Here is a 20,830-nt window from a genome sequence, read left to right as displayed (position 1 = left end):
TGTTAAGGTCTCAGGTCGGGGCCGTGCATGGGATTATAATGGATATAGGCAGAGTAACACATACTGACACGTAAAGGCTAAAAAACTCATTCATAATTCCCTATAATAAATGCACGATAACGTTGCGCAAAAGAGGAATAATGAAATGCCAACGCACGTGTCAGCATATTCAGAATATCGCAAAATAACTTGAAATATGACAACTGTTAAGGATTAAGTAAAAATAATTTCCTTACAACCTTGTTCAAGTTTCAATGTGTAAGCATACCTTATATTCAACAAGCACACGCATGCAATATAAAGAGATGAATTGGGAATGCGCAAGATGCGAATAAGGGAAACACAAAATTTCATTCCAAAATATAGAAGTTTACAAATTTACAAATGATGAGGTAAAAACTACAAACACAACAAAAAAAAAAAAAGAGCTTTTCAAGTCTCTATGGTAATGTCAGCCTCTTCATCTTCCTCATCATTATTTCCTCCCTCAGCATCTGGCGCAGCCCGCTCCTCGTCATCTCCAAATTTACCATAATCAAGCTGTTCGTCTTGAATATAGTCGTCTTCTGTCATGATAGCGTCAGGAGTAGGTCCTTTGGCCACGCCAGAGCCGCTGGCAGAGGTAGCGTTGCCCGCGCCATCATCATTGCCACCAGTCCCTTCACATTCATCAAGTAATTTCTTTAAAGCGCCAAGATCGGGCTGGTCAGCAAGCGCGGCTATCTGCAAGTCACAAGGAACAGTATAAGTACAAAAGATTATGAAAATAATTCAAGTAAACTCATTAAGGTTAAAATACCTGCTCAAGGATGGGAATTGGAGTATTCAAGTACTTCTCCCCCACCTCAGCCATGTCAGCGCAGACAGCGTCAAGCTGATAAGGGTAGTCGGATGGATTCTTCTTTAGCATGTCATATTCATAACAATCCTTAAACCCCTCAGCCCGACCCACCAAGCGCGACGCCGCATTACAGTCCATCACAAGGGTCTGGAACTCGTCTGAATATTTCATGGCATAAGCGCAACGAGTCACACCCTGTGAAATCAGCCAATGACGATCCTGCGCAAGAGAAGAGACAGACGTCTCAAAAGCAGGAATCTGAGAGTTTAACAACTCAACAGTTTCCTTGGCTTGCTTCAGCTCTTCCTTTTCGGACGCCGCCGCCGCCAAGGCCTCTTTCTTCTCTGCTTGCGCAGCAACAAGCTCTTCTTTCAGGCGCGCAACCTCACTTTCCAACAAAGATTTTTCAGTATTAACCTGCGCAATAGTTCGGTCACGCGCCTCCACTGCCAACTCCAGGTCACGCGCTTGACGCGTGTGCTTTGCCGCATCTGCCTCTGCCACTTGCAGTTTCTCCCGCGCAGCTTGCAGCTCAAGCCCGCGCTTCACAAAAGCAGCGTTGGAACTTGCCCGGTTCTCGCTAAGTTCTGCTTGGAGTTTCTCAGCTTTCTCTCGGGCATCAGAAATATTCCAAGCAGAAATCTTAGCCTCTTGCTTGGCCTCCACAAGGGCATCACGTACCTTTATATAATCATTGCGAAGTTCTTGGGAGGCAGCAAAAAACGCAGACCCAGCAAAAAGGTGGTCATTAAGCAAATCCACGCGAGCGCTGTCCTTTTGAAACCTCCTTTCAGCTGGAGGAACAGAGTGAGCCCAAAAGTCTTCACATACGCCCAAGGATTGGAATGAGCTCTCTTCAGTGATACTCCAGTTCGGGCGGTATATGTGATCGGCTCCCTACAAGCACAAAGCAACGCAAAGAAACGTTTTAGTTATCTAAACACTAATTTGGAAGTCTGCGCAGCGGAGCAAAATAAAGTTATACCTGAGGAGAACTGGCAGAAAGATTAGCGCCAGCTGATGAGCTCCTGCCCGCCCCATGAGAAAAAGGCTGCGCCACGAAATCGCGCGGCGCTATAGGGCTTACGCGGCCACCATCAGAATTTTCAAAATCAACCTCCTCATCATCCTCTATAACAGGTCTCTTCTCCTGCGACTTGGAAGAATCAAAAATAGTCTCACGAGGAGGGCTGCGCGCAGGAGGAGGTGAGGGAGGTCTGACGCCGTTAGAGCAGCGCGAAAAATAGTCTCTTGTTCCTTAGTGAACCCAATGAGGGGAGATTCAGTACTTGTTGGAGCAGGAGCAGAACTAACGGCGCCAGCGCTAGCAGTGCCACCAGCAGCTTGTGTGCCAGTTATAATTCCTATGAAAAAACCAACAAGGAGAAATGATTCATGACCTGAACTAAAGGAAAAAATCAGACAATCAAAGCGCAATATATACCTTGGCGCACCGCAGTCCGCGAATTAAGCATCGCCATGAAGTCCATTTTTCCCCTTTTTGAGGGCAAAACAGAGGACTTCAAAACAATTTTCGGCATAACCTTGGCACCTTGCTGCGCCTGAGGTTGAGCCACCAATGTTGCCGGCTCTACAAACATTTGAGTGAACAAAGCTTCATTAATAACTCCATTGGAATCACACTCATAAAACCACAAAATATAAACAAAGTATACCTGTTGGAGAAGACGAAACAGCAGGCGCAGCACCGCTTCCCTTGTCCGCCGCGCGCAGAGATGAGGTTGCAGCACCATACCTCGTGTGGACTGGAGGATTGCCCACACCTTGAGGCAAAGAAGACAAGGAAAACTTGGAAGTAAAACCCTTGGTTTTCTCAGGTTCCTTCACTTGAGTAGGAGGAAGATTCTGGGCAACAGAGGCATCATTTTTTTTCTGTTTTTTACTGGCCCCTGCGCCAGTTTTGCCTTTAGCCTTGCGCTTGAGTTTTTGCGCTTCAGCTTCTTCCTCCTCCCCTTCCTCTTCCACAGGCTCCAACTCATAATTAGCGAGCGCATCTACAATACGCGCAACAGAAATGTTAAAACCAAATTTGGTATTCTAAGGGCCTAAGCACAAATACAAGGGCTTACCAGGCGCATCGCTGTCAAAGCAAAATTCTAAGTCGACAGGGATGAACATATCATCGAAGCGATCAGGGAAAGCAACTTCCCCAGCGTTCAGGGCAACAGAGCCACCTTCTGTATGCTCGTCATAGGCGGCGTGGATGTATTCCTTGCTTCCTGCATAAAACAAGACAAGTGATATCAGCAAAACGAATTATACTCGCGCAAAAAATAATGCAATGAACAAACAACCCACCTGAGCCATCAACATGGATGACAGGCTCAGTCTCGCTGTCAGTCCACCTCTTGCTCATACCAACCCCCACCAACGCTTCCTCGCAAATATTCTTGGCGGGGGATGGTTCAGCAGTTAATTTTTTAACCCACGCGCCAGATGGATTCTTAAGAACGTCATCATCCGCGGGCGCGGAAGTAATCGCGCGCATGGTCATACGAATGGGAATAACACCAGCCTTGATATAAAAGAATTTTTCAGCCCAGTCATGAAGGCTTTTGAAGGTAACAGTGCAGCACTTAACCTTCTGACTGCGCGGTGTGAACGAGAACCAAGAATCTTGGATTTTCGGCTTATAAAAATATTGAAAGCGCCGAGGGGTGGGCTCCTCGCGCTGAGCTTTGCACATGAACTCAAAATGAGTCATGCGCACTAATCCACATGGATGGACTTGAGATATATGAATCCCGTAAAATTGGAGGAGCGCACCTATAAACCTCGTCATCGGAAGACGAAGATTACAGTGGGTGAAAAAATGAGAATATAAAGAGATATAGCCGGCGAGAGGATCCGCCGCCGTTTGCCCGGTCAGCAGACAACCATACTCAGGGAGAAAACCCTGAGAGGCGACGAGATTATCAAAATCAGGTTGTTTCAACTTGCAGGGAATCTCATCCCATCTCTTCACCGTCTTGTTCTTCCCTCCCTCCTCCGACGAGGCCTCGGCAACCCGAGTACCCTTGCCGGTTTTCTTCAAAGTAGACATAACCACTGATTTTACACGGCCTTTACTAGGGGAAATTGTGGTGTCTGGGTTATCAGACATACAATTGCGAATCGAACAATATGGTTACTTTAAGCACGGAATTCAGGGACAAAGACGAAAGCTCTTAATCGGAATGTAAATGATAGGCAAAAGCTCTGAAAATGACAATGGAGATGAAGAAAAAACCGTTCAAAAGGTTTGGTTTTATAGGCCCAGGAGAGAGAGAGAGAAACAAGTAATAATCAGATCTACGCTCACGCGCCCCCACTCGCAGGCGTAGGTCAACATAAGCGCGACACGTGTTCCTGACACTGTATGAGGAGACGTGAAAAGCCACTGTAGCACCTCGAGCACACGAAAGGTCTGACACATAACGTCTCCATCTCTGATGCATGTCAACACCAACCAACCACATGCATTGACGATTCGTTTTAACCAAAGGGATGGAATTTCGCGCAACGCGCGTACAAGAAAAGAAAAAGAAAAAACAAGCCCTATTGAAAAAGCAAACTATTAAGTCTAATATCTATCTTACCTCGCTCGCGCGAGACAAGACACACATTAGACTGGGGGGGCTTGAAGGGGTATGCACCCGCCTTAACATCGAGCGGGGCGGGTCAACCCACAAGATATAGACAAGAGGCTTGAAATCAGGATGTCATGAAGACACAAAGCCAAAACCTATGCGCAAGCGCATGAAACATCTGCGCGTGGCGCATATCACATATGCACACAACATACACATTTAGTGTGAGAATAAAGAGAAGACCCTGCGCATCCCCGGGATAGGCGCATAAAGGCCGCGCGTAAGCGACACACAACAAATGAGACAATAGTCTAATCCAAATCAGGATAAGGACAACCATGATTGTACTCATCAGACAACCTTCCAGAAGGTATCTTTTAAGGAATAAAGAATGTGCTGATGTTGACAGCTGCCAATGAAGGGTGGACAACTCAGCAAAGCCCATGTGCCACCACGTGATGGCACATGGGTCAGGTGAAATACCTTGGTCAGAGAATAATCAATGAAAAAGCACCAGGTGTCCTAAGTACACGTGGCGCGAAGCAATAGGAGGAGGCCAAAAAGGCCCTAATTGGGTCTGAACCCAATCATTGGAAACCCTAATACTATAAATACCACACCACCTCAACAGTTGGAAAGCAGGAAAAAAAGAAAATATATATTCTAAGTCCTTCACTCATTTTTAGATCCTTATTATCTTCTCCTACAATATCTAATTCTCACACCGGAGGGTTACCCCGAAGAGGACCCCTCTGTCCCTTTCTGAGGGGTAAGCTCACGGTGCTGTTTGTTTTGTAGGTGGAAGAACTCGTATCCCGGAAAACCATCGGTGATATAGCACACTCGTACCCGAGAAACGTTGATCGTATACAAGTAAGTCGATACACGCTTCTTCACTAACATCACCGCACCTGGATGAAGGGCAATTTGGGTAATCCGGATTATCGAATTGTGCAAAGAGGGAGATGAAGAAGATGGAGAGGAGAAGGAAGGTGAGGTAGAGGAGGTGAGACATGATTATGGAAACGTTTAAAGAACGAGTCCACTCATCCATTGTATATATAGTCAATAGTATAAAAACGGTCAATATGGCCTATTTAATCAACTCCCTTAACTAGCTCCCAATTTTATAAAGAGTTAATAGCCATTTTCGTTTATGTGGTTTGCTACTTTCGCCACTTCAGTCCAAGATTTGAAATTTTGTCAATTTATTCCTTATAGTTTTAAACATTAGCCAATTACGTCCTCTCGTCTAACGGCATCCAACTATGCCATTAGTTTAAGGGGTATTTGTGTCTTTCTCCTGTTAATGTTTAGTTAATGATCAGTTTCGTCCCTGTGGTTTGATACTTTTGCTATTTCAGTCCAAAGTTTGAATATTTTTCAATTTTATGTTTAATTCATTCAATTTTTTTTTTTTTTTTGCTACTTCAGTCCATGATGGAATTCATTGGTAAAGTGGTCAGGGTAATTCCCTAATACCTAAAACCGAAATATACCAAAAAAACTAAAATCGTTTCTCTGATTAATGCATAATAGTTAGGGTTTAGATATTAACATATCGTAGCAAACATCTGGATCAAAATCAACATCAGGAGGTCGAATATCCCGCATTTCCATGTTTGCTCAAGAAATCGATGCACTAAATCGCATGTGTGTTCTTCAAATCGTGGTATTGTTCTTGAATTCGTCAAATTCAACCTTAGAATTGTAGTCGATATGAAGAATTCAAGAACAACACCACGATTTGAAGAACACACATGCGATCTAGTGTATCGATTTCTTGAGCAAACATGGAAATGCGGGATATTCGACCTCCTGATGTGATTTCGACCAAGATGTTTGCTACAATATGTTAATCTCTAAACCGTAACTATTATGCATAACCAAAGAAAGGATTTTAGTTTTATCGGTATAGTACGGTTTTAGAGAATTACCTTGACCACTTTACCAATGAATTCCACCATGGGGGAGAGTTTAGAAAATGTCTAGAAACTAAATACGAGGGGGTATGATTATTGTTATCGATAGAGTAAACGTAAACCTGTTTTGGTCGATGCTCGATAGTTTTGGGCTTGGATTATGCTCTTTAGGGCTATAGACAAAAAAAAAAGCCTGAATAAATTAAACATAAAATTGAAAAATTTTCAAACTTTGAACTGAAGTAGCAAAAATATCAAACCACATGGACGAAACTGGCTATTAACTAAATATAAACAGGAGAAAGACAAAAATACCCCTTAAACTAACAGCATAGTTGGATGCCGTTAGATAAGATGACGTAATTGGCTAATGTTTACAACTATAAGGACTAAATTGACAAAATTTCAAACTTTGGACTGAAGTGGCGAAAGTAGCAAACCACAAGGACGAAAATGAACATTAACTCTTTTATAAATACTCAAAATAGCCATTTCAAAAACGGTCAGACCAATTGTTTAAATCTACCGTTTGACTTAAGATATTAACACGTGTTCTCAGAACAACAAAATATGTCATCTAACTAATTTATTATGTCGGCTCACTAATCCATTTTGTTGGCACACTAATTTATTCAGTAGGTCATTTGTTTTAAAAATTAGTCATTTTCAGAAATACCCGACCAGATAAACAAGTCAGCCGATGGAATAGATTAGCTTGCTGACAGAATAGATCAATAGGATGATAGATCTTGTTGTTTTAAGGACACGTCTAAGATCTTGTTAGTTTCATAAACCGTCGGACGACATATTTAAAGGGTTGGTTCGGCTGTTCTTGGAATTACCATTTAGGGCTTTTGTAAAATTTGAGGGCTGGTAATTAAAGAATATGATTGGTCAAACGGGTTTTTTTCTATTTTTTTTTACATTTTTAAGTTTTTCAACAACAGTATATTATTAAATGAAGTTATTTATTTGCTATCGTTAATTAAACTATTATTATTATATAATACAAACAAGAAATTTGGTGCCGCAAAGTCCTGATTGGGCAACTTTGCGGCACTGTATTAGTCCCTTTTGGTATATTTAATTAGTTTCGGTCCGTAACAAATGTAACGAAAACCGACCGAATGTAAATTTTGTTTTGTTTTAGTTCTAATACCGTAACGAACATGATAGAAACCGACCGAATTCGAGTAGACTCAAGGCGTTTTGTTTTAGTTCTAGTACTGTAACAAACGTAACGAAAATCGACAAATGCTGATTTTGTTTGTTTTTTTGTTTTAGTTCCGGTACCGTCACGAATGTGACATAAACCAATCGAATTTGCGTATACTCATTGCCTCAATGCCCGAGTTTTACTAGCTAACGCCACCCCATTGGTCCACCTCAATTTTTTTAGTTTTTTTATTTTGGTTTTACTTCTAGTACAATAACACACGTAACCGGAACCAACCAATTCGCGTCTACTTACCGCCTCAACACTTGTGACCGACAATGCTTGGGTTTTACTATTGTCCTGACACAACGCGTCGGGTAACACTTGTCAGATTATATTCAAATTCGACAACATATATGCTCCAAATCACATGTTAGCAAAATTTATTAGAACAAAAGTGTTGCGACTTTCTATTATCCACACCATTTCAAGTTTTTATTTATTTATTTTTTTTTTGTTAATGTATGGTAAATAGGGGTGCGCAGCTTGTAAAACCCGACCCGACCCGACCCGACCCACGATATACCTAACCCGACCCGATACCCGATTTAATTGACTTCCCCTCCGTTTTTCTCCGTCAACCGATCAATTCTTTATATTCCCTTATCGTAAAAAACAATTATAAGACCGAATATATGACCTATGTAATGATCGGGTATCGGTCTTGAAATTGATCGGTCATCGGCTCTTTTGACACATGACCGATGTCACCGATGGCAATCCATGGCAATTCACTGATTTCCATCTTCAGTCCATGGCAATTCAATTCAGCAACGAAATCTGGATGCAATTCATGGGCTACTCTTCAAGCAAACACAAACAACAGACAACTGTTCAACTGGTAAAATTTGTTAAGCTTATGTTTAATTTGGTCTATGATTCTTCTTTGTTACTTGATTACTACGTAGTGATTTCTCAAATTTGGACTAGAATAGATCAATATAGGTTTAATCTACTATTTGATTAGTATGCACTCCAAGTGTTCAATGAAATGCCTTAATGAAAACGTGTTTGATAATTGTTGTTTCTTATAATATTTGATTAACAACTTGCGATTCGTCACTCAAACACACAATGTTTTGATACAATCATATAAACATAACATGAAAACATAAATAATCTAATCGAAATTGAACTTAATAACTTAATATTTCAAAGATGATGTAAGTCCCCCCGGGGCGTCGCCGATCGATACAAGATCCGCACGATGTCTAAGAGTGCGGAATCCTCCTAGACTCGTTTATTGGTGTAGAAGACGAAGAACACAGTTACACATACATAAACACACGAACAAACACAAGAACGGGATAAACGAATCTGCAGATCCTTTCATATAATAATCATAACTCGTTACATACCAAACACGAAAACAAAGACACGGCCGACCCGAGGTGAGCTCTATCTCGGGTCGTCCCACACGACTCTCCCTCTCTGTTTCTCTCTAGACAATTGAACTACACAAAACACACTCTAACTTTTCTGGATTCCCAACACTAAACAAGACACACCTATATATAGATACAAAACTTCGCGGGCTTGGGCTTGGGCCTTTAGGCGAAGTTGTTATAACTTCGCCTAAGGCGAAGTTCTAACTTCGCCTATGGCAGAAGTTGTTACAACTTCGCCTATGGCGAAGTTGTTATAACTTCGCCTATGGCGAAGTTGTTCTAACTTCGTACTTCGTTTCCGCTGAACAGAATTGCATAGCGACGGTCACAAAATGCACCAACAGACTCCCCTTTGACCGTTTCTCTCAATTCTAACAAACACAAAAGATCATCTGTTACAAAACATGCACCAACAGACTCCCTCTTAACTGATGATCTTCTGTTTGCTCTTCAACCAGCCGTGTCTGAAACTGTCTTGTAGCTTCACAAATCTACCAATCACCCAGCGTCTTCCATATCAGATCTCCCCTTCAGTGTAAGCTTCTCCGACTATATAGATTGAGGTCTTTGAAATGCATGCATCTCCGTGCCTAATTGATCATCTCAACCAATCACGTGAGTCCTTCTGACTTCACAACACGTGAAGTTCTTCTAACTTCACCAACACGTGAAGTTGGGCTCCCTCCACAACTTCACCAACACGTCGGCATACGATAAGGTTTAATCTTCAACTACTCAACATCAAGTGATCAATTTCATCACAAAACCACCTTGACAGAATCTAACACACATGACCATTAATTAATCCGAAGCATCTTCAATCACCAGGGATAACGATCAAGAACATAAACACTTTAATTCCCGATTAAATCCAACTTGTTCCAGAATTTTCACTTTAATAAATAAGGATCACGTTTCAGGATCCAATTCTCGAACGCCTTGAAAATAACATAAATAATATGCTCTGACCGCAATCTAGTAATGACAAAAACCTTCAGTTCAATTTGACTTTCTTCAGTTGGTCAACCTCGAACAACAACTATTTCATTGCCCACAAACACCCAAATATGTGTCAATATCCAGTTTCAATCAATATCCCATTCACAACCTCAACTCCATATCCAGAGTTGACACGTATTTGTTCACACGTAAGACCAAGAGATAACAAGTTTCACTCGTTGACGGAACAACGTCTTCGGTCTCACAATAATCGTGTACACCTTGCCATACAGACGAAAACTCCAAACAATTTTTTATTTATTTTATTTTTTTTATTTTTTTTATTTTATTATTATTTTTTTTTTAACTTCGCCTAAAGTCAACTTCGCCTAAAAGTCAACTTCGCCTAAAAGTCAACTTCGCCCCTCCTTAACTTCGCCTGTCCATAACTTCGCCTGTCCATAACTTCGCCTGACTGATAACTTCGCCTAAACCCTAAAATTTAAGCGACAACTTCGCCTGAACCCCATAACTTCGCATGCGGCGGCTGTTCGGCCAAAAACGCATCAGAAACGTGCCAGAAACACCAAAACGCAGATCTCAAACCATAGCATAAGAGCCTAAGGCTCTGATACCACTTGTAGGTTCCCGCGGGGCGTCGCTGATCGATACGAGATCCGCACGATGTCTAGGAGTGCGGAATCCTCCTAGACTCGTTTATTGGTGTAGAAGACGAAGAACATAGTTACACATACATAAACACACGAACAAACACAAGAACGGGATAAACGAATCTGCAGATCCTTTCATATAATAATCATAACTCGTTACATACCAAACACGAAAACAAAGACACGGCCGACCCGAGGTGAGCTCTACCTCGGGTCGTCCCACACGACTCTCCCTCTCTGTTTCTCTCTAGACAATTGAACTACACAAAACACACTCTAACTTTTCTGGATTCCCAACTCTAAACAAGACACACCTATATATAGATACAAAACTTCGCGGGCTTGGGCTTGGGCCTGTAGGCGAAGTTGTTATAACTTCGCCTAAGACGAAGTTGTTCTAACTTCGCCTATGGCAGAAGTTGTTACAACTTAGCCTATGGCGAAGTTGTTATAACTTCGCCTATGGCGAATTTGTTCTAACTTCGTACTTCGTTTCCACTGAACAGAATTGCATAGCGACGGTCACAAAATGCACCAACAGATGAACACAAGATCAATAACAAACTTCAAACCAAACACAATGATAAAGTCTATGGAAAAGAAAAAAGAACAATCATTTATTTTATTCAATAGTTATCCACAACCATCTTCTAAGCCTCATCTCGATTAGTCGGAAGTTGTGGACATATAGTAAGATGCCTTATCAATGAAGATATTCCATGTACAGCCATGTCCGCATTGAAAACCCTTGAGCAGTGATTGCATCTTGTTTTTTATTTGGCTTCCTCATCACTAAACCTCTCAAACTCTGTCAAAATTGTAGAAATCTTCCTAACTCTCCTTGAATCCATCTATGCTAAATTAACAAGAAAAAAAAACATTTATTTGATACATGATTTGATCAAACATAAACAACAAAATAAATCAAATGAATAAACATTAATACATTATAACTGTGATCAAATTAAAGATTGTAGTGCAAATATAAAATTGAGTTGATTGAAAATTGTGGAGAAATATTGATTTATAGATGAATGGAGGGAGGGGGGGGGGGGTGGGGAGCGATTTTTTATAGGGTTCTGTTAACTCTAGCAGATTTTTTTTAAAAAAAATATTTTGTTGGGCTTAAGTTTATCTTATTTAAATATAACATATTTGAATTATAATTATAAGTAGAATTATAATTCACATATAACATATTTGAATTATAACATATCCCTTATATTAATAATATAATCCAGCCGATATAATTATAAGTTATATGAGTAATCGTATAAACCGTGAACCAAACCGATAGTAACGGTTTTTGAGAATCAAAAACCAAAACCGAACCGTGGAAAATTGAAACCAAACCATTACTTTCGGTGGACGGGGACGGAAAGTTCAAAGTCAGAATGGCAAAACTGTTTTTCTTTGCGTTTCTATTATGTTTTTACTGTAGGGTTTTTATCTAGTAATTTTGTCTTCATGTCCAGATTTTCTTTTTTTGTATTTCTCTTAATAATTTTACACTTACAAATTGATCACCCATATTTTGTATTTTTAAAATTTTCACACTGATAAAGTGATAAGTAAGAATATAGTCATATACCATTGACTAATAACCGGTTTTGACTCTTTATTTTCGGCTATACCTATAAAATTTTGACACTGTTGATTATAATAGTTTTAATATTATAATAATGAGATATTTACACTAAAATATGAGTCAAAACTCAAAAGGGTCCGAACAACGATATATAATATACTCCAACAGTCCAGCTCTTTTGGAACAGATGGAGATAACAATTCCACAGCAATTAATGAAATGTATACCATAATAGCAAACAAAATGACATTAGATAAATAGACACCAATAATCCTTTTCATAACTTTTCATAACTGCTCGTTTTTAAATTAATAAAGAAGCACTCAAATCAAAGAAGCTAACCCAAATGATTTATCCATAAATATGTTTTAACTAAACGTCTAAACCTAACAATAGTACTTTCCCGCAAACACAAAATAAACCAATAATCTAATCAAACCCAAAAAAAAAACAGCCGTCATGTTTCAAACCGACATTCACACAGCCACCGATTATTCGACCCATGGATTCATGTTACTCGGTTCCGCTTTCTCACAAATTTCTACAAAAAATTCATATATTAATAAATATAAATACAACACAAACAAACTACAAAAAGGCATGCAATAGTGTAGGTATTGTAGACATACCTTTTCAAATATCGTCAAAATCAGTCTGGCTTTCTTTGATTATCTTCTTGCTTGACATGCCAATCCAATCCCCCGTGCATATGAATGCCTCAACAAGCGAAGGGGTCAAAGAACTTCTGTACGGTTCCACAACTCTCCCACCCGTACTAAAAGTAGACTCCGAAGCCACACTAGAAACCGAGATAGCTAATATATCTACAACAATTATAATGGATGATACGTTAATTTAAAAGGCAAAAATTAATTATTAGTAAACTGGCAAACGTCCCTTCGCCATTTTCGCTACTATCGGATATTTTGAAGACGAAGCTTTCCACCATTGTAGAATGTCAAATCCCTCATAATCAGGCTCCTCTATATCCTCAAGGTACTTCTGAAGTTCTGTTTTAGTTTCATACGAGTTAGAACCGCCAGCGGATTTAAACTGAGCAAAAAAACTACTCGATCCATCTGTTGAACTCGCAACATTACTTGCCTTTTGAGAAGCTTAACTTGAACTTGGCCTTTCACTATTTAACTCATACTCATAGTGCTTAAACATTATCTCTAGTTCATCTGTTATAAACTTAACTGCAGTCTCAATCCTTTTTTTAAGCTCATCATTTGTCTCATTCCTATTTTCTGCCCTAAATACATTCTCAAATCCAAATGATTAAACACGCAATTTCAACCGAGGATCTAAAATAGCGGCAAAGTAGAGAATGTAATTAAAACCTTTATTACTAGTCCCCCAATATTTGTCAAACTTATCCCGCATCTTATCAGCCATAAGTTTACTTTCAAGGTCTGTACCTCTCATTTTTCTTAAATGCCTGTAGATATCCATTATCTCACTATAAAACATGTTAACAGTCACATGTTTAGTAGCAGAACATTGGTGGTTTTAAGCTTAAACAATTCTAATAAATCTCTTATCTTTCTCGCGTAACTCTAATCTGTAGTTTTAGGAAGACCATCACCCAAATCATTTTTAAAACTTGGGTGTGCCAAATCAAACGCCTGAAACGCCTTCTCAAAATTTTCGGCCCTGCCCAGCATGTCATATGTGGAATTCCACCCAGTGGGCATATCCAAACATAATAATGCTTTACTTTCAATCCTTTCTGCTTTAACACATTTTTTAAACGCGTCTAGTCTTTTCGAAGAATGTCAGATATATCGAACCGCGTTTCTTATCTGCTCAATTGGGGTGGCGCCATCACGTAAGCCGTCTTTCACAATCAGGTTGATAATGTACGCCATGCATCTGACTTGTACATAGCTCCCGTCGCACAATAAATTGTTTAACCTACCTTTTACAAACTCTATTGCCGTATTATTTGCCAAAGCGTTATCTGCTGCAATGGTTAAGATGTTTTCAATATCCCATTCTTTTAGACACTAAATTAGAGCCCTACTGATATCTTCTCCCTTGTGGCTGGTGATGTACTTAAAATTAATGACCCTCTTGCGCAACACCCTGTTGTCATCGATGAAGTGAGCTGTTACGCTCATATAGTTGACATTTTGGATCGATGTCCATGTGTTGGTGGTTAGACAGATCCTCCTATTACTATTTGCAAAAAAATGACTTCAGTTTCGCCTTTTCCTACAAATATATATTCCCAGTATTCCTCCCAACAGTGGTCCTGCTAGGTGCCTTATAATTCGGATTCAAAGTTTATATAAACCTTCTAAAACCCACATGCTCCACAAATGAAAATGGAAGTTCATCAAGTAGACCATTTCAGTTATAGCTCTGTCACATGCATAGGCATTGAATTTCCAAGATTTGACCACACAAGTACCACCCTCAACATCATCGTTCTTTTTGAGAAATATGTTGCTTTGATTTTTCATGTAATCGCGGTGTTTTTCGCATCTAAGGGTATGTCGACGCAACGCCGATGTGCCGTTTAACCTTAGGTCCGCTGCCAATTCAGTTGATCAATGCTTGCATGTTGCTTTTTGTTTCTCGTCCTCGTCCTCAAACTTATCAAAATCAACCCAAACACTAGGCTTTTTTGAACCTCCGGTCTTTTTAGAAACTCCTGTGTTTTTAGAAGCACCCGTGTTGTTGGATCTTGCCGTTTTATTGGAACGTGTGGTTTTTCTTTTCTTTTTTCAGTTTCTATTTCAACAACAGGCGGGGACTTCCTCTTATCTCTTCCGTGAGATTCATCACTTGATAAGTTCTCAACATTCATTGACTCCATCTACATTTAATTAACAAAAAAATACAGTATGAAAACATATGAATAACATCAACCACATAAAATATACCAGATTGTGCAACGTATAATATGTTATATGTATTTATGGATTAATTAGGTAAACTGGTGAAGCAATACTGTATTGTAGATGTTATAAAAATATAATGATTGCATTAATATATGTGATTGTTATATAACTTACTATCAATTTTATATATGCAGGTAAAGCCTCTATTGGATTATTTAGTAATTGATCATAGCAGCCAACATGTATTGTTCGTTCATTAAAAAAGATCACAACAGGTATTGAAAGCACGCATTGTTTTACAAAAATATGTGATTTGATCATAACTGATTCTTGATAACTGATTGATGATAACAGTTAAATGCAAACCTGGTGATTTGGTGAAGCAAAGATACCCACAATAGCAATACTAGCAGCTTAATTTGGATACAATGGAGACCCTCTGATGATCGAACAGTGAGTTTGATATAAGGTTAAATTGGATTTTTATGTATTATAGTTACAGCCGCTACATATTATTCTAGGGTTATGGCCCACTATACATTATTTCATGAGCAAAGGACCGAACCTGACCCGATAACCGATTTGATGTTATTTCTAAGACCGATTTTAGGTGACCTTAATTAGGGTCGGGTCGGGATCGGGTTTTTTCGGGCCGGTTCATCGGGTTTTTTCGGGTCGGACCTAATTATGCACAACCCTAACGGCAAAGGACCAACTAATGACCTATTCGAGCTTAGCTTACGATAAGCTAAAATCAAGCATAAGGGTGCTCAACGCGACCTCAAACGTAAATTAATGTACAGTTAATAGTGTATTGTATTATTATATAATAATTGATAAGTTTGGTGCAGCTAAGCTCTGATTAGACCACTTAGCGGCATCATGCTAGTCAATTATTTTGTTTCATTAATGTTCATGTTTTTTACTGTTTATTTTGTTTTAGTTATAGTATTGTAACGAAATAACGGAAATCGATTAAACGTCAATTTTATGGTTTTTATTTGATTGAATTCCGGTACCGTAACAAACGTGAAGTTAAACCAACTAATTCCGCCTATACTCATCGCCTCAACGTCCGAGACGGACACCACTCGAGTTTACCGACGGACACCACCCCATTTATGCACCTCAATTTTTATATTATCCCTTTTTTTTCGATCTGGTACCGTAATGAAAACTGACCTAGTGCCAATTTTGTTATTTTTTAGTTTCGGTATCCTAACGAACGTGACGGAAACCGAACGAATTCACGTAGAATCGCCGCATTTTGTTTTAAATTTGGTAATGTAACGCACGTAACGAAAACCAACCGAATGCCAATATTTTTTTTTGTTTTAGCTCTGGTAACATAACGAACATGACACAAGCCAGTCGAATTTGCGTACACTCATTGTCTCAATGCTCGAGCGTTCCCAACTTTCGGGTTTTAGCGACCGATGCCACCTGCTGGCCCACCTCAATTTTTATATTTTTTTCGTTTTATTTTTGTTTTGTAGTTACGATATCATAATACACGACACTGAAACCGATTGAATTCGCGTCGACTTATCACCTCATTGCCCGGGACCGATAACACTGGTTTTTACAACCTGCCCGACTCAACGCGCTGGTAAAACCCTAGTTATGTATAGTTGAGATTTATATATCAAAGCAATAATAATACATTATGATAATGATAACAAAATAGTTATGGTATTTTATACATAATAAGAAAAGATAATTATATATGTGTAAAAATAAAATAATTAAGTATATAATAAATAAAACGAGCTCGAGACAAACTCGAACTCTCTAGATTTGTTTCCAGCTAGAAATCAGACTTCAAATGTTTGCTATACAAGGTGTCCTATTATATAGTACACATAAACTTATTTCTGTTCGAACATTTTGAGACTATGATTTACTTGAAGTTTATTGATTAGAAGACTTCAACTGTTTGCTACCATCTTCACATTTTTGCTTTTTTGATTGAAAATCGATCAAGGCTTCGATATTAAGAGGATAAAATTCTGCCATGTCAATCAGCTAATACAACAAATTGCAGTTAGAACCAAGGGGGACCGACATAGTAGATTCTGGGTTCACCGGAACCCGCGCTGAAGTTTGGAATTGTAGTAAACTGGCTATATATAAAAAAAGCTGGAGTGAACCTGTAAACAAATTGTAGAGTGAACCAAGGCCATGTCATGGGTCCGCTAAATGAGGCAACAACTTTAGGCCTCCAGTTATAGGGCCTCAATCTTAAATAGGGGTTATATATAATGGGTTTTGAAAGTAGAGGTTTTTATAGAATTATTAACTCATTGATGAGCCACAAGCCAAGGAGGATTGTCTCATATCAATTATGAGTGCATATCCTTCATATTCCATAATTTTTGGATACTTTTGGGTGCTATATGCATAAAGAAAGGAGAAAAAGGCCTCAACATTTTAGTTGGTTTTAGGCCTTCGTGTCCGTTAAGCCAGCCTGGGGTGAACCCATATACAAAGTGAACGAGGTCTCCGGTTGTTAATGCTATGCTTTATAACTGAAGACCTTGAAGACCAGGGATCAAGTCTTCTCCAGCGTGTATCCTTTTTTTTAACTATTTTTTTAAATACGTAACAAGTTAGGGTTTCACTTCAACTTTTATAGGTTTCTGCCACGGCAACAATCAGATTCTGCCCATATAACGACCACCTTTGTTGGACCACCATGAATTCCGCCTGCCGTCTTACATGCTACAGCCTCCATAAGTCCATTAACTCATTAAGGTAGGCTTATTTTCCATTTGAATTGGATATTTAAGTCAAACATGCTTTGTTAATTTGTTGAAAATAGAATGATTATGTTAACATTCAATTAGACAGTAAGTGATGTTAAATTTTAAATTTGATCTAACTTGAGTTGTAGATGTTAATTTGTTGAAATTTGAATTTCGTTTGTATGTTTTATGAATTTTAAGAGATTTTTTTCAAATTGAACCATCAAACTTTAATCATCATCTTCATGTAGTAAACCCTAAAGAATAGATTTGAATGAACTTCCTTCTCAGCAATTGTTCATTGTCTAATTTGTTGAAACATTAACTAAATTATCACAATTGTTCATTGTTTAATTTGTTGAAACATTAACTAAATTATCACGTGTGGATCATTATATTTAGTTAATCAGTTGAGTATCAATTGATTGTTCATTCTAGTTTAGTATCAATTTATTGTTCATTGTTGATTAGTTTAGGAATTATGATTTAGGGTTACATTATTTAGTTGAGTTTCATTTGATTGTTCAGAAATTAGGGTCTAGGGTTGTTCGTTTTATGTACAGTTAGTTTTAGGGTTTTAACACTTTAGATGAATCTGAAAACGAGAAATTTTAGGTCATTTCTTTAACCTTGCTAATCCGAGCCGTCAAACTAACCTGGTGACCTGGAGACAGATCCAAATCAACATGGAATTTTCTAAGTTTGGTTCTATATATTGTTAGGGCTAATTTTATCTCGAGCATGACCCTGACAAGCATTCCGGCAGTTGGGATTCCTAGTAAGCTCCAGAATCCTGAACTAACCGGCTATAAGTTGTATTTATTTTTGCTTGCAGGCTGCTCACGTCTATAACAATTTACAACGGCTAGAATGATTAGTTCTCACCTAATTCCGGAGAACCAGTTGAAGCACAGGTGGATAGAAGAACAAGTCCACTAACTTTCACTAGAGCTAGGGTTCCCGAATTTGTAGGAGTTTTAGTTATTTTTATTTTATATATAAAGGGGCTTGATGAAACGATATAGGACACATTATCTACACTCACAACCAACACCTGCTATTGTACTCTAGTCATCGTTTTCATCAAAGTTCTCGATCTGTAATCACTGTTTCACCATTAATAAATTGAGGCAGTGGATAATTCCCCTCCCGAGGTTTTTTTTCTGAGGATCCTCACCAGGATCTAAGGTTTACATTGCGTGTCTACCCTTTACTTTTACTGCACGTACTTACCATATTAGTGAAGAACACTCTACCTCACTTAACGAATCTGTTCATTAATTTGCTTCGGCAATTTTTGACCAAAAACAGTTTGGCGTCCACCGTGGGATAAATGGTGTTTTTCATCTTCAAATCCTTACTTAAATTCATTCTAAACCATTACTTTCCCAAACTATACTAAAAATGGCTTCTCAATACAAAGCTGCTTCTTCCTCCATGTTGTCTGCAATTTCCAGAGTCACTCAACCACTTTCTCCTCCACATGCTTCCAAGAGAAAGATGACCAATGCCGACCTTAACGTCTCAGGAGCCAGAGGATCGAGTGGCATGCCTCCTCCTACAACAAGGCCTTCCACTGGCGTTCCAACTCAAAGATCAGGGTCTTCCAACATGAGATCTGTTCTCATGTCTAACGATGATATACTTGATATTTTAATGCAGTTGATGGAGCATATGGAAACTCAGAAGGAAACCAACAACTCTGTCATGAGGGCGCTCCGGGATATCCGGGCACAAGTAAAGAAGCCGGCGGAGGAATCATTCACTCTGTTGCAGCCCAGAGCCTTGAATTTCGAGGCATTAGGATCACCAGGGTATCGTTACAATGATTTCCTACTATTTTGGTCAAAAATTACACAAGGATAATCAAGTAACCAAACTTTAAATGTGAGGTATGATTCTTGGTGATGTACACGTAATAAGAAGTAAATGCTGCAATTGACAACGATTTAGTGAGGAAAAAACCCTTGATCCTTAGAGGATCTCCAGCAAAGACCTCGGGAGGGGAAGACTATCACCTGCCACAATTATATTAAGTAAAAAACGGTGAATACAAGTGTTGGAAGTGCTTAATTGCTACTACGAATACAAGTAAGTGCGTTCAGGTGTGTGGAATGTGTCTTATGCGATCTAAACATCTTCTATATATAGTTAAAAGAAGGATAACTAATAATAACTAGTAATAATGAGCATTAATTGCCTTGGCGAGGATCCTGGAGCGGTTACGGATTGCATATCTTTGTCTTAATAATGTTGTAATAGCCTCCAATGTTCATAATCTTCAATGTTTGACCATGTCTTCAGCTAAGCATTATTTACCGACCGGTTCTTGCAAGACCTAGTCAAGGGTGAAAGGATAATGATAGTTAATAATGATACTTACTGAGAATCTTGTCTGTCTGTGATCCTAATGCATTGTGAGGATTCTGGTTGTCATGATCCTTGACATTTCTACCCACAACAATTGCCCAAATATTTACAACCGTATCCAACTATTTGTGGCTGTCAATATTTCAAATATTTTAAACTCCCTCTCAATAATGACGGTTATGCTAACTTGGTATGACATGGTGCGACGAGGTGCGATCATTGCAATTGTGGTTTATTAACTTCATCAAGATCATAATCTGCCCTTGCTTGTCGGTTCTTCGATATTCTCTAGGTAATTCTTTCACCTTTTCCCCTGCTTTCTCTTTGCTTTTTTCCTTTGGTAGATCATGGGGAAGAAGACGCCTAAATTTCATTCATCTACTTCGAATGTTTCGACGGATGAGTTCGTTGATAAACGCATTCTTAATCTTTCTGGACATGATAAGTGCTCTCTTACTGATTCTAATATTGCAGCCTTGAAATCTTCCCTTGCTTTTAATGAAAATGTGACGATCGGGTGTAAATCATGTATTTTTAGGTTTTATTTTAGTAGTTTTACATGGTTTTTATTTAGAATTTTGGTACTTCAAGTATGCTTTTGATTTGTAGGTTGATGAGAGTTAAAGATACTATTTAGAGGAATTTACGAGCATGATTTGAAGTTTTGGGAAGATCGGAGCCGTTACACAAGTGTTGGAAATAAAAAGGAACA

General features: G+C 38.9%; 1 protein-coding gene across 1 annotated transcript in view; it reads right to left on the bottom strand.

The window, feature by feature from the left end:
• LOC143617110 (LEAF RUST 10 DISEASE-RESISTANCE LOCUS RECEPTOR-LIKE PROTEIN KINASE-like 2.4) overlaps positions 1–16,123 on the bottom strand; it is a 46,594-nt gene extending 30,471 nt beyond the window's left edge. The window contains exons 1-4 of the mRNA XM_077089766.1: positions 16,106–16,123; positions 14,794–14,979; positions 5,333–5,524; positions 3,439–3,443 (exon numbers count right to left, since the gene is read on the bottom strand). Of these exons, the coding sequence (XP_076945881.1) occupies positions 3,439–3,443; positions 5,333–5,524; positions 14,794–14,979; positions 16,106–16,123 (401 nt within the window). The remainder of the gene's footprint in view (positions 1–3,438; positions 3,444–5,332; positions 5,525–14,793; positions 14,980–16,105) is intronic.
• Between the last annotated feature and the right edge of the window lie 4,707 nt (positions 16,124–20,830).

This window comes from Bidens hawaiensis, unplaced genomic scaffold (assembly GCF_021521415.1).
Source record: "Bidens hawaiensis isolate Kalapana, Puna unplaced genomic scaffold, B.hawaiensis_p1.1 tig00002307_1, whole genome shotgun sequence".
NCBI classification, from domain to species: Eukaryota; Viridiplantae; Streptophyta; class Magnoliopsida; order Asterales; family Asteraceae; genus Bidens; species Bidens hawaiensis.
Note: the sequence above shows the minus strand (reverse complement) of the source record. Positions and strands in the feature narration are given on the sequence as shown.